The sequence below is a fragment of the Equus quagga genome, chromosome 22 (genome assembly GCF_021613505.1).
Source record: "Equus quagga isolate Etosha38 chromosome 22, UCLA_HA_Equagga_1.0, whole genome shotgun sequence".
Taxonomy (NCBI): Eukaryota; Metazoa; Chordata; class Mammalia; order Perissodactyla; family Equidae; genus Equus; species Equus quagga.
In genome coordinates this window covers 1,711,189-1,723,450 of record NC_060288.1, presented here as the reverse complement: position 1 = coordinate 1,723,450, position 12,262 = coordinate 1,711,189, and the positions used below count along the sequence as shown (strand labels likewise).

The 12,262-nt window shown below is 46.1% G+C and overlaps 1 protein-coding gene across 2 annotated transcripts in view; it reads left to right on the top strand.

Moving 5' to 3' along the window:
* The window catches only part of CHRNB3 (cholinergic receptor nicotinic beta 3 subunit), a 28,667-nt gene that overhangs the window by 4,428 nt on the left and 11,977 nt on the right, over window positions 1–12,262 (top strand). For both annotated transcript variants that reach the window (XM_046648649.1, XM_046648650.1), the window contains 2 exons: window positions 6,173–6,345; window positions 7,347–7,391. In XM_046648649.1, the coding sequence (XP_046504605.1) occupies window positions 6,173–6,345; window positions 7,347–7,391 (218 nt within the window). The remainder of the gene's footprint in view (window positions 1–6,172; window positions 6,346–7,346; window positions 7,392–12,262) is intronic.

Below are 12,262 nucleotides of genomic sequence, written 5' to 3'. Positions count from 1 at the left end.
TAGTTTCTTTTCGTTATACGAAACTATCTTTTTCAAACTGCTGGGGGCAACTGCTCATTTTTGTGTTTTTGCGTTGGTGAAAAGGATAATTGTGTATGGCCGTGCGACAGCTCTTATATTGCTAATTCATGCTCTCTGTGTTTGTGTCTGCTCCCAGAAATAGGGACTGTGTCTTATTCATCTTCCCATCACTCTTACCACATGATGACGCGTGTTTATTCATTCAGTAAATATTTATTGAGGACCTCCCGTATCCTAGGAATGGTTCCAGCATGTGGGAAACAAGAGGGAATTTAAAAAGTCGTCCTAATAAACTCTCTAGCAAGAATCCAGTAAATACTTATTATTTGATTTCACCCTGAGAGCTCACTCTATGTGTTGTCAGAAGAGGCTACCATATCTGTGGTATGATTTTTTTTGGACAGGTGGTGATAATGGAAGGCAAAACCAAAACATACCACAAGGTGTCAAAACAAAAAATACGCCTCTCCCAAACATACTTGCTGAGGTTTGAAATTCTTCAATTATTTCTTTCCTCTCCTGGCTGAGGATACCCAATGGTGCTGTCTTCAATAAAACCATAAATAATCATGGGAAATTTCATCTCGTAAGTCTTCTCAGTTATTTATACCTTGGTGTGAGTGAGTTTGTCAAAATTTTCCTGAAAGTGGGTGTTGCTATGGGGGTAGGAGAGAGTAGGGGTCTGAGAGCCTGAAGAAAGGAAAGGAAGCATGATCTAGAAGGTCAAGTCATAAGTGCCAAAGAAAAATTCCCTTGTCTCAAGCTCATGCTGGGCACCTCATCCGAGTCTCTCATGATCCCACTTCCTGGGGTTGAGTGAGCCCCACCCTCCTCACAGGGAGGGAGTCCCGTCCAGTCCCCGGATGGCTTTATTCCCCTTTACCTGGACGCTTTCTCTGTTGCAGTAAATGGCAGCCAGGAGAGAGGGCTGTTCTGCAATCAATGGCGCATCTTAAACTTGGGCTGTCTTTTGTATCTTTGAAACAGCGAATATCTGGCACAAGTAGTTCACATTTTGTGGCTGTTTCATGGACGTAAAGATCATGGACGCATGGGACGTATGAGTTGCTAGGAGCCTTAGCAATCATCCCCTCCCGATTTTTTGGGGAGAGGTTAAATGCCTTGCTTAAGATTACACAGCTTGGAATCAGGACCAGAACTCATGTCTCTAGACCTGACCCCACTGCCTCTCAATGTTAAATAAATATTTGTTGGGTTCTCGTTCTAACAAGTGACATGTTTGGCAAGAGACCCAGCACTCTGAGCCCAGAGCAGTGTGCCCTCTGGAGCACTTTCCCAGCCTGGGTCCCTCGTGGAGGAAATAACTAGAATCAGCAGAGTGCTCACCATCTCTGTGTATGTGTCTGTCTGTCGGAATCACTTGCGTGTGCTCTCCAGCTGGTTTTTCCTTTTCTTGCTCTCTGCCTGTGGAGTTGCTTGTCTAGTCCTAAGGGAAAGATTTTGACAAAGAAACCTGAGACGAAGATTAAGTAGAGAGAGGAGAACTGGGGTTTATGGAAGAAACAAAATTCCTTCTTTACTAAAAGAGATGGCGAAAAGCTTTGATAGGTAGCACACATCCTCTGAAGATAGGCACTAGACTGAGTGTGTTGCAAAGCAGGACCCAAAACAAGAGAACCTGGGAGTCCTTGGTCAGTTCTGAAGCAGGACCGCTCCCTCGGCAAAGCACTGGGTGTCCACCTCCAAGGAGAGTGACCCAGGGGGGCCCAGTCAAGGGGCCCCCGGGCAAAGCAGTCTGCTGGATGCCAGCTGCACACAGCGAGATTCGAGTAGGGTTACAGAGCACTGTCGCACTGTGGAGTGTCCCCCTACGACCAAACAAAGATGACCTGGTTTAGGATTCTTCCGGGTAGCAGATTGCTTTAAACAACAGTGAAGAATTTTGGAAAATGTAATGCTAACAACAACACAGCAACAAAAACAGCAATAACAACAGACATATGTTCAGAGAAGAGAGTTGCTGGAAGAGTTTTTATGAGGCAGGAAAGAGACCATAGTGGAGGCAACAGTCTTTTGCGTCTTCAATCCTCAAAGAACCTCATGGGCTGGTGGAAAGGTGGCTGACCGGAGGGTCAGAAGACCACACCTGCTGCTCATTCGCTGGGTGATCCTGGGCAAGCCACTTCCCCTCTGCGTACCCCAGGATCTTCCCTTGTAAAAGGAGGGGCTTAGATAATCTTGGAGGTCCTTTCCAGCTCTCTTGCCTTCACTTCTTTGTCATTTCACATTTCCTTTCTCTTTAATTAATGCTGAAATTATTTACGAATACAAATGATCTCCCATCCCTCCCTCGGGAAGCTGACTTTGAAAACTCCAAGCGCCCACAGCAGGGGGTCGCTCATCTTCCAAAAGCAGCTTCTTGACTTGGCAACGAGTCACTGAGACGTATCTTGATATGTTGGCCTTGCCTAATGAATTTTAAATATAAGTCCATTTGCAAAAACTTAGTTTACACACAATTTTTCGGGAATTTATTTATTCTTTAAAACACAGACCATGTGTCCTGGAAACCCTGAACATATCTGTGACTCTGTGTCCTCTAGAACAGTGGGCCCGGCCTCTGTCTCCTTCCCCTGTTCACAGAGGTGCCTTTTGTGGCCTTTTGAGCGTTTATTCCTTCATCTGTGCACTCAGCAAACATCGTCACATATTTAAGGAGCCCCTGGCCTCAACGAGCCGGTGCAAGCCCTTGCCTTTCCTCCTCATGCTCTATTTTACACGAAGGACGCCAGAAACATCTCCAGGCCTGTCGTCTGTGTCTGCTCCAATGGCTCAGAGACTTCAGCTTCTGCTTTGGGAAGATTCAGGAAGCTTGGAGATATTAGGCAGAAAGTGTTAAACCTTTGGCCTTTTTATTTATTCACTTTTGGTAAGGTCAGTTTAGGTCAATACAGATTTGTACTAGTCAGCTTGGGCTGTCATAGCAAAATGCCGCTGACTGATTGGCTTAACAGCAATTTATTTTCTCACAGTTTTGGGGGCTAGAAATCCGTGATAAAGATGCTGGTAAATTCAGTTTCTGGTGAGGACTCTCTTCCCGGCTTGTGAACAGCAGCTTTCTTGCTGTGCCCTCACGTGGCCTTCCTCAGTGTTTGCATGGAGACGGAGAGAGAAGTGTCTCTGGCCTCTTTTCCTCTTCTCATGAGTTCCATGGGATGACGGCCCCACCCTGATGACCTCAGTTAACCTTCGTTACCTCCCTACAGGCCCGTCTCCAAATACAGTCACCTTGGAGGTTAGGCTTCCACATGGGAATCTGAAGGGAAACAAACCTTCAGTTGGTAACAGAACGGATTTGTGCTTTTCCCCCTCGATTCAGGCAGCAGCTCACCCTCTGACACTGGCAACACAGGTCGAAAAATACACAGGTCCCTGCAAGAGCGGACCTGCTTGTTTCCTTTGGATCCTGGGAAAGGGCGTGGCTTTGTGGGTGACAGATCTGGGGAATGTCCGGGTTATCGTTTTAGAAGATCCCTGCCAACGTGCAACTCCACTTCCTTTCAGGAAAGTGACAGGAAAACTTCCAAGTTCGAGGGTGCAGTCTCCACCCTCGGTAGGCTCCCTCACATAGGTCCAAAATTATAAGGTCTCAGGGTTGTCTGAGCTCGGAAGCGTGTGTGTGCGTGTGTGTGGATTGGCTCAGACGTTATTCAGTTGGTCTCAGCCTTCCTGGGGTGTCTCCATCTGTTGTGAGATGGTGTCTTCAGTATTTGTACCTGCTGGGTTAACAGAGACACAAGGTCTCTTGGGGAAGGTCAGGACTCTGGCGCTCTCAGAAGCTGGGACTGGCCTCAGACACAGGTAACAGTGGCTACAGTGGCTTAGTCAAAAGAGGCGAGTGTTTTCTCACCCATCAAGAAATTTGGAAGCGGGCAGTCCAGGGCTGGCATGGCAGTCACCATGCTAACAGGGATGCAGTCTCCACCTGTCTATCTATTCGGCCACCTTATGTGTGTAGCCTTCACCAGGCGTGCAAAATGCTCAGGTGGCCAAATCTCTAGACAACATGTCCAAGTTCCGGGCAAGAGAAGTAGAAAGGAAAAGGGTAGAAGCGGAAGTACATGTTGGGTTGAGTCCATCCTATTCAACAATGTTTCCTGTGAACCTCACCCAGTGGCTTCTGTTAATACCCTCCTTGGCCACGCATGTGTCATACAGCCATCCCTAGCTGTGAGGGAGCCTGAGAGGGGAGCATTTTAAGCTGGCATCATGCACTCCTGAATAAATTTAGCCTCTGTTACCAGGAAGAAAGGGCAATGGCTGTTGGCCGGTAACTAGTGTGTCTGCCGCAGTGCCCCCAAACAGCATTCTTCTCTTTGGAGGAGGGGCTGCCTGGGTGGGGCAGGCTGGAGAAGGACAGCTGTGGCCTCCTCACTTCTCTTTTCTCCAGAGCAATTCATCTCTGGCCCAAACCCTCCAAACACCACTCAGCAAACAAAAGCCAGGCAGCTGACTGCACTGTTACCCAAGTCTCGTTCGCTCAGCAGCCATTGGCTCAGCAGCCACACATGCCAGGCACTGCCCCAGGAACTGGGGGACAGCAGTGAGGCGGACAAGGCCCCTGCTTCCTGGAGCTGCATTTTCTAGCAGGGCAGACAGACAATAAACGTATAATAAGATCAAGTGCTCTGATGGAAGATAAAGTATCATAAGGGGACAGAATATCATAAGCGGATTTTTAGATGGAGTAACCTGGAATGACCTCTTCAAGGAGATGACATTGGAGCAAAGATGGGACAAAGGAAAGGAGCAGGGATCTTTAGGGCAAGAGCCTCCCCAGAACAGAAGCTTACTGGAATGTTCTGGAAAGAGCAGATAGGCCTGCAGCACTGGGAGATGGGTTGAGGGCAGAGTGGGAGAGGGTAGGAGCCACGTAGGGCCCGGGAGACCATGGTAAGAACTGGGGGTGTTTTTTCTAAGTTTGGTGGGAAGCATTTGGTGGATTTGAGCAGAGAACTGACATAATTGTCCTCTGCTTTAAGAGATGGCTCTAGCTGCTGGGCAGAAAATGGACTGTCAAAGGGTGGGAGTGGAAGCAATTAGAAAGCAGCACTCGAATCCAAGAGAGAGATGATGGAGTTTGTGGTTAGGGCATCACCAGTGGAGATGGTGGAAAGCAGCTGAAGTCGTGATGTATTTGAAGGAAGTTAAGACTGGATGTGGGGCAGGGAAATTCTTCGAGCACAGCCTGAGCAGGTGAACACCTCTTCCTCAGAAGCCTTCAGGGGAATTTCAATTCCCCCCTCCTCCTCCATTTCCAGGAAGGTTTTAGGGCCCCTTACAGAGTGCCACCCAGCTGACCTGCTCTCTAGTGCAGCTCCGCTCGCTAAGAATAGTGGAAGTATCAAAGTCTGAGAACAGTTAGCTTTTTAAATAAGCGCAAATGTAAGGTTGCACCTCTCTCTGTCACTCATTTGCATTTTAATATGCTTTCTAGAGCAGAAGAGAAAGATGTGAGGGCAGAGAGAGCTCCGCAGCCTTCCAGTCCACACCTTGGAATGCTGCTCCCTTAGTGAAGTGCAGACCTCAGGCACCCCAGGGGCGGTGTGCTATTTTGCTTTTCTTCCTGCTAAGAGTCTTTAGGTTTTGATTGGGTAAATCTGGGGGTGTATCTTGTATGTGATCACTGCCCATCGTGTCTCTCAGTGGGAAAAAACGATTTTCTATGGTAAAGCAGAGAGTGGAGTGAGTTGTTATAGGATATTAGTAGGGTCGTAAGTATGTGAAAAGAGGAGCTTTATTTAAAGCAACAACAAAGGGCTTCCTTGTTTTAAATTTGATAGCATGGCACTGAAAAGAAACAAAACTTATCTCTAGACTCATTTCTAAACCATTTCTTCAAGTTGAGGGTTAAAGCTTGAAATTAGTGTGTTTCTTAGGCTCTCGCAGAGAGGCTGTGAACTATCCCCTTGGGGTCAAGCTATTGACCTCACGATGGGAGAATCCCATGAGAAGAGAGTAAAACTCTGGGTAACTGACAGAGCCTACTTTTAGCTGTGGGCATAGAGAATGGCTAAAGAGAAGCCCGTACCCCCAAAACTGCCTGTGCTGAATTAGGCTGTTTAGAAATACATACAGGTTCAGGCCATAGGATGCTAAACCAGCCAATATGCCTCTTCCGTTAATTCAGGTTCCTCCATGATGGTTAAAGCCACTGCGGGATTCAGTTCAATAGCTGAAAATGAAGATGCCCTCCTCAGAGATTTATTCCAAGGTTATCAGAAATGGGTTCGCCCTGTATTAAATGCTAATGACACCATAAAAGTATACTTTGGATTGAAAATATCTCAGCTCGTAGATGTGGTGAGTAATCCTTGGCACAAAGCTAAAAGGAACGCACATTCCTTAACCTCTTTGTGAGTCTAAGATTTTGTTCTGTTTTCTTTCCCCATGTCTGCCATTTCAATTTTAAAAATAACTTACTGTGGGAGAAAATCTGCCCCAAGGAGCCAGTGAAATGACCCAAGGAAAGAATGAGAATTGTCGCGGAATAAATCTTCATCGCAGCGCTCTTAGTAGGGGACCTTGTTGCTGGGGGTGGATGTGGTTGCCAGGACGGGCCCTGCCCTGGTGGGTTTGCTGGAGCACCCAGGGTGAGGAGTGGGGGCTGGAGGGAAGGGACAACTGAGCCCAGGGCTGATTCAGTGCCATCCAGGCTGCGCTCGAGGGCTGGCATGGGCATCTGCCATGAGAGAGGGCAGATGATGACAGCACCGGAGTGGGTGCCTGGGTGACCCCATCACCCTTCTGGATCCCCCAAGGACCCCATGCTTTTCCCTGACCTCACTCAGACTTTAACATTCTCTGCTAATTTCCTATTGGGCTCGCACGTCTGCCATGATTGCATTCCTGGGAAATCAGTAAACTTTAACAACCCACATTCTGCAGAATCATCCTGCTGTGGTCCCCAAAGTCCCAGAAGAATCCTCCCATGTTGCCCCAATCCCCTGCCCCGCCAAGCACGCACCCCCACCCACCCCTGCTGACTCAATGCCCCAGGATGCCTTCTAGAAAAGCATGCAAAGCTCATGTTTCGTTCTATTTTGCACCCTTAACACGCGTTCTCAGTTATGCAATTTTATATAAATATGGCCGTGATGAACTCCTACTTGCTTTAATTATTATTTTTCATTTAAGTGAAACATGCCTAAAATTTTAGGATCCTGTACCATTTAACTGTTCTTAAGTTGAGAATCATTTACACTTTGAATACCTCAAAAGTAAGACTCAGGTCTTTCCGACAGAAAGAATCCAAAGCACGACTTCACTTAATTTGAATTTACATCTTCTTGTCATTTTCTTAGGATGAAAAGAATCAGCTGATGACAACAAATGTGTGGCTCAAGCAGGTAAATGTCGATCCAAGCATTGTATCTGTCAATCTCATTGTGTCAATTCTTTTCTATTTAGAAAGGCTCCCATCTGGAAAACAATTATTTTGAAGAGCACATTGGGTTCCTCAGGGAGATATTTGGGAACGGTCGGGAAGATCTCTCATTTTTTATTTTCTTTTGTGGGATATAGTCTTTTTCAGGACCTTTGGAGAGCAGGTCCTGAAGCTTGCAGGCGTGCCTGGTTCTGTTTTGTTGCTCCTGGAGTGGAACTGTCCCCAGGCAGGGGAAGGCGTATTCTCTGACACTGAGGCCTGGGTCCCTGGGCTCCTTGGAGAAAGGGGGAAGGGCCCCAGGGTGCCTTCAGGGTATAGCTCCCAGATAAGGGACGAGTGATGTTAACTTCTCCCTCACCCCTACCGGCCCTCCGGGGGAATAAGCCACCCTGTGACATTGCTCCCCAGAAAGAGAAGAGAGGGAACGAAGGAAGGCCACCGCCTGCAATTTCAGAACAAAGTAATAAATGCGTGTTTTCCCGATCTGACTCAAATGCGTTTGCATGGTTTCCGGCTCCCTGCTCAGATGACTGCTTTGAACTGGCTACCGCCTGTTTCCCAAAGCAGCGTCTGTGCACAGGAGCTCTGGCTAGAGTGTCAGGAAAGAATTACCTTTCGAAACCCAGTTTTGCATATGTTATATAAAGGAGAGAATACTGACACTTTGGTGATAAGAGATGAGAAGTTTGGTTTAATTGCTTATTTTTTGTTTTTGTTAGCAATTTCACGTTTTTTAATGCCTGTCCAGATATTTTCTAGTCTCTCATAGATTTAAAATCTTCCTGGTGTGGGTTATGTTAAACATCTCACTTAGCTTTAACATACGTACATAATGCTTTTTTTTGCGTATATTGAAATGTGTTAGTCGTCTACTCAGGTTTAGCAGGCATTTTTCAGCTCTTTCTGCTAGCGGTTTGTGGGGAGCAGTGACGAAGCAGTGGGTGAAAGAGGTCACAAGGAGATCCCCCAGGCCTCACTCAGTGTCATCTGATTGCTCCCACCAAAACCTTTGATCAGAGTTTGAGAATTATTCTAGCTTTTGCTACCGTCTATTCCTCTGATTCTTTAATTGGGAGGGATGTCAGCAAGTTATGAAATGGATCTGCGTATTGTTTTACCTGCAAATGAAAAGTCCAGGAGAAAATGATAAGCTGAGCGTGTGTGTGTGAAACTGCCGTTTAAGTTGGCGTCTTTTACGGACACCTGTCCCGTCCCTCAGTGGCGCATCCCGCTCCTGCACTCCAGAGGCTGTGCGATTGGAAGGTATTTTGAGTTAATAAAAATCAACAAGAAGTCTGTATTTAAGCATGCTGGGAAGAGAAACAAAACTTTTCTCTTAAAGTATAAACAGTCTTTGGAAGTCAAGAAAAATATAAAACAGCAAACAAACAAAACCCCACTGCTTCCCACACACCTCCTCCTCCAGCTGCTCCTTGGGATTAATCTCTCACAGGGAGCCTTTGTCCAGGGATCCTGGCCTTTCATGTTGAGAGAGTAGAGGCCAAAGTTAGGCCTGGTGAACGCCTCCAGATCAAGAGGGAGTCAAATCCTAAAAATTTCCAACACGCAAAACAGAGCAAGTAAAATCTGTAGGAGGAGGGCGAGCTGACAGTGGGACAGCCAGCCCGCTCACGTGGGTTCCCGTTTCCTAGAAGGGATGAGAGTAACAAACTTTGATTGCATTTAATTTGCAAAGAGTTATCATATCTCTTCTCTCATTTGCATCTCTCAACCACCCTGAATTACCAAAGTGGGTATCACCACCCCCGCTTACAGAGATAGAAGAATCTAGTAACTCATCTGGTTTAGTCTGAGTTTCCTGCCTCGTGATTAGGGTCTTCTCTGTCTAGCCAGCCTTTGCACTAAACATCAAGACCTGTTTCTAAGTCCTAGGAGGAGCCAAGGCAGGAGCAACAGCTGCACTTTCATAGAGGCACAGAGAACACCATCAAAGCTCTTCCACTCACACAGACTGGAGCTGGAGTGGGAATGTCACAGTGGACGATAGTCAGTAAGTGCTATGTAATTGGCACAACATGGGAGCAAAAAGGAAAGAGGGTGGCAGGCAGGGAAGGCTGCATGGAAGAGGGTGTGTTTGAGCTCTGCCATGATGTTACTTTTATGCTTTTTGTTTTTTAGCTTTCTAAAACTAAAAGGATAAAAGAAAGATGAAGAATAAAAGAAAAAATATGATAAAATCTAATGTTAAAAAACAGGTATCATTGGTGTTTTACACAGATCTCAGTTTTATAGCAGCTAATAAAATACCCAAGATTTACTGAGTGCCTACGAGGTGTTTGGGCACCATGCTGAGTGTGTCGGGGAATGATCTCACTTAATTCTCACGGCCATCTTATAAGGTGACGTCTATTATTATTCCCACTTTGCAGATGAGAAAACTGAGAACTGGAGCATTGAAGTGACTCACACTGTTCAGTGGAGTCTGGCTTCTATAAAGCAATCATTCCATTCCCTCCCTGAGACTGAGGGAGCTGATGGAAGATGTCCAGTTCTCCTCTCAGTGCTGTCCCCGTCTAGTCTATTTCCTAACCTTGGTCTTCTAAGGTTGTAATTAGTTGGTTGATTAGTCCCTCAACCCCTGGGGCTTCTCATGGAATTGGTGTAGAAAGATATATGGAAGAGACTAAAGTTAGGATTCACTCCATCTTCTGTTCAATCCACAGGATTGATTGAGCACCTGCTAATTGCCGGGTACTCTGCTAGATCCTGGATGTACGAAGAGGAAAACACAGGTCTTCTTTCAGGAGAGGACATAGTCTTAGTTGTGTAAAAAATAACCACTGTAGGGACCAAGCTGGTGGCATAGTGGTTAAGTTCATGTGCTCCACTTTGGCAGCCTGGGGTTCATGGGTTCAGATGCCAGGCGTGGACCTACACACTGCTTGTCAAGTCATGCTGTGGCAGCATCCCATGTACAAAATAGAGGAAAATTGGCACAGATGTTAGCTCAGGGTGAATCTTCCTCACCAAAAAATTAAAAAAAAAAAAACCTACTATAATATGGTAAACACCATAAGGAAAGTTCACATAAGTACTGTGTTGGTACAAAAATGACAATGAGATAGGGAGAAAATCAGAGAAAGCTTCCAAGGGGAGGAGATATTTAAGTTGGGTCTTACAGGATCAATAGAAGTTCTGTAAGCCACAGAGGTGGAGAAGTTGTGAACCACGTGTCTAGTAGTCCCAATAACGTGACTTCCCAAAGCTCTCACACCAGGGCAAACCTACTGGAAACTCTTTCCAGTCACCCTGTATACATCAGTCAAAATAAAGACGAAAATGGTCAAACCCTCCTCTTTTCTCATTTCCCTGTCAGACACTCCCTAATTCATATCCACAGGGAGAATGAAATTCTGCCCACTTGGAACAAAAGCATGTTCCATGGCAGCATACACAACGGATGCTTGCTTTTTTGCCCAATTCTCTGTCTTACCCTCTGTTTCCGTAGTTCCTCTCTGGTACTTTTAGACATTCCTCTCCTATCCTCTCAAAGACCTTTATCAAGGACAAATTTAGTGACATCCTGAGAAAGTCCTCTATGTGGGGCTATTTTTATTTCATTGATTTTATTCTGCAAACTCATTTGTCTTCCTCCTTCATACTTCCAGAGAGCAATCAAAACTCTATAAATCATAAGTAGGTTATTAACATCTACTCAGTAGAATTACATGAGAAAATACTCAATGCCCTGGCCGCCCGGAGTCTGCTTTGTCGCACTCAAGGTCAGGAAACCACATTGCCAGCACCTTGAAGGTGACGGAAAATGAAACCCCGCTTTCCTTAATGACTCCAGGCTTGGACCTTTTGCCTGATGTCATCATGTGAATAACCACTGTGATGACAGATGTCAGATTTACTCATCCAACAAGCGCCTACTGTGCGCCGAGCACCATGTGAGGCACTGGGCTCGGCCCTGTCCAGTGTAAACACCAGTGAGACAATGAGATTCTGAGTGTTGGCCTCCCTGTAGCTGACTGCTTGTCTGCCAAGGCCAACGTCTGAAACTAGTGCTGTTTCTCCCACAGCTGAGTCCTGTTTTTGATAAGAAGAAGTTTAGCAAACATATGAAGGCCTCATTGGGTAGATCCCTGGAGCTGGTCTTTGAGGAGAAATAGAAACCAAGCTCCCGTGGAAGGGGCAGCCTTGCCTGCAGGTCTGGGCGATCTCCCCAACTCTAATTATCTTCCACAGCCTCCAGGGGCACCTTCAGGTCCATGAGTTTGTCTCAGACTTTTACTCCCCATCTCATTTTCCCTCCTTTTCCGCAGCCTCACCCTGATGTTAGCAAAGGAGGCCAGTTTGGTCTTCTTACTCCAGTGGACCCTGACTGAGCATCCGGCAGAGTGAGTTAGGAGCCAAAGGCCTGCTCTATAGGCTTGGGCAAGTCCTTTCACCTCTCTGACCCTCAGTCTCTTCATCTGTAAAATAGAGGCAATGCCTAGCTCACAGTGTCGCTGGGAGGTTAAATGAGATCACATGTGTGAATGTGACTCGTACATTATCTGGCATGTAGTAGGGAATCAATAAATGTCCTTTCCTGGTGCCACCTTTGTAGGCTTTCTCATCCTTAATGACAAATCCCATTTCTTGGCCTTGTCAACTCATGGATATAATGAGAATATGAGACATATCATACATCATGTTGCTGTCTTTAAGATTAGAATAAATCAACACTAATTTGGTTTTAAGAATTTCTCATCTGACCTTAAGGTGACTGAAATTCCCAGGGATGTCCCAGGGGCTGCCAATCAAGGCAATAGCAAGGAATGTTTGTTCTTTACTATCTTTTGGTCTTAGTATTAAACTACGAAT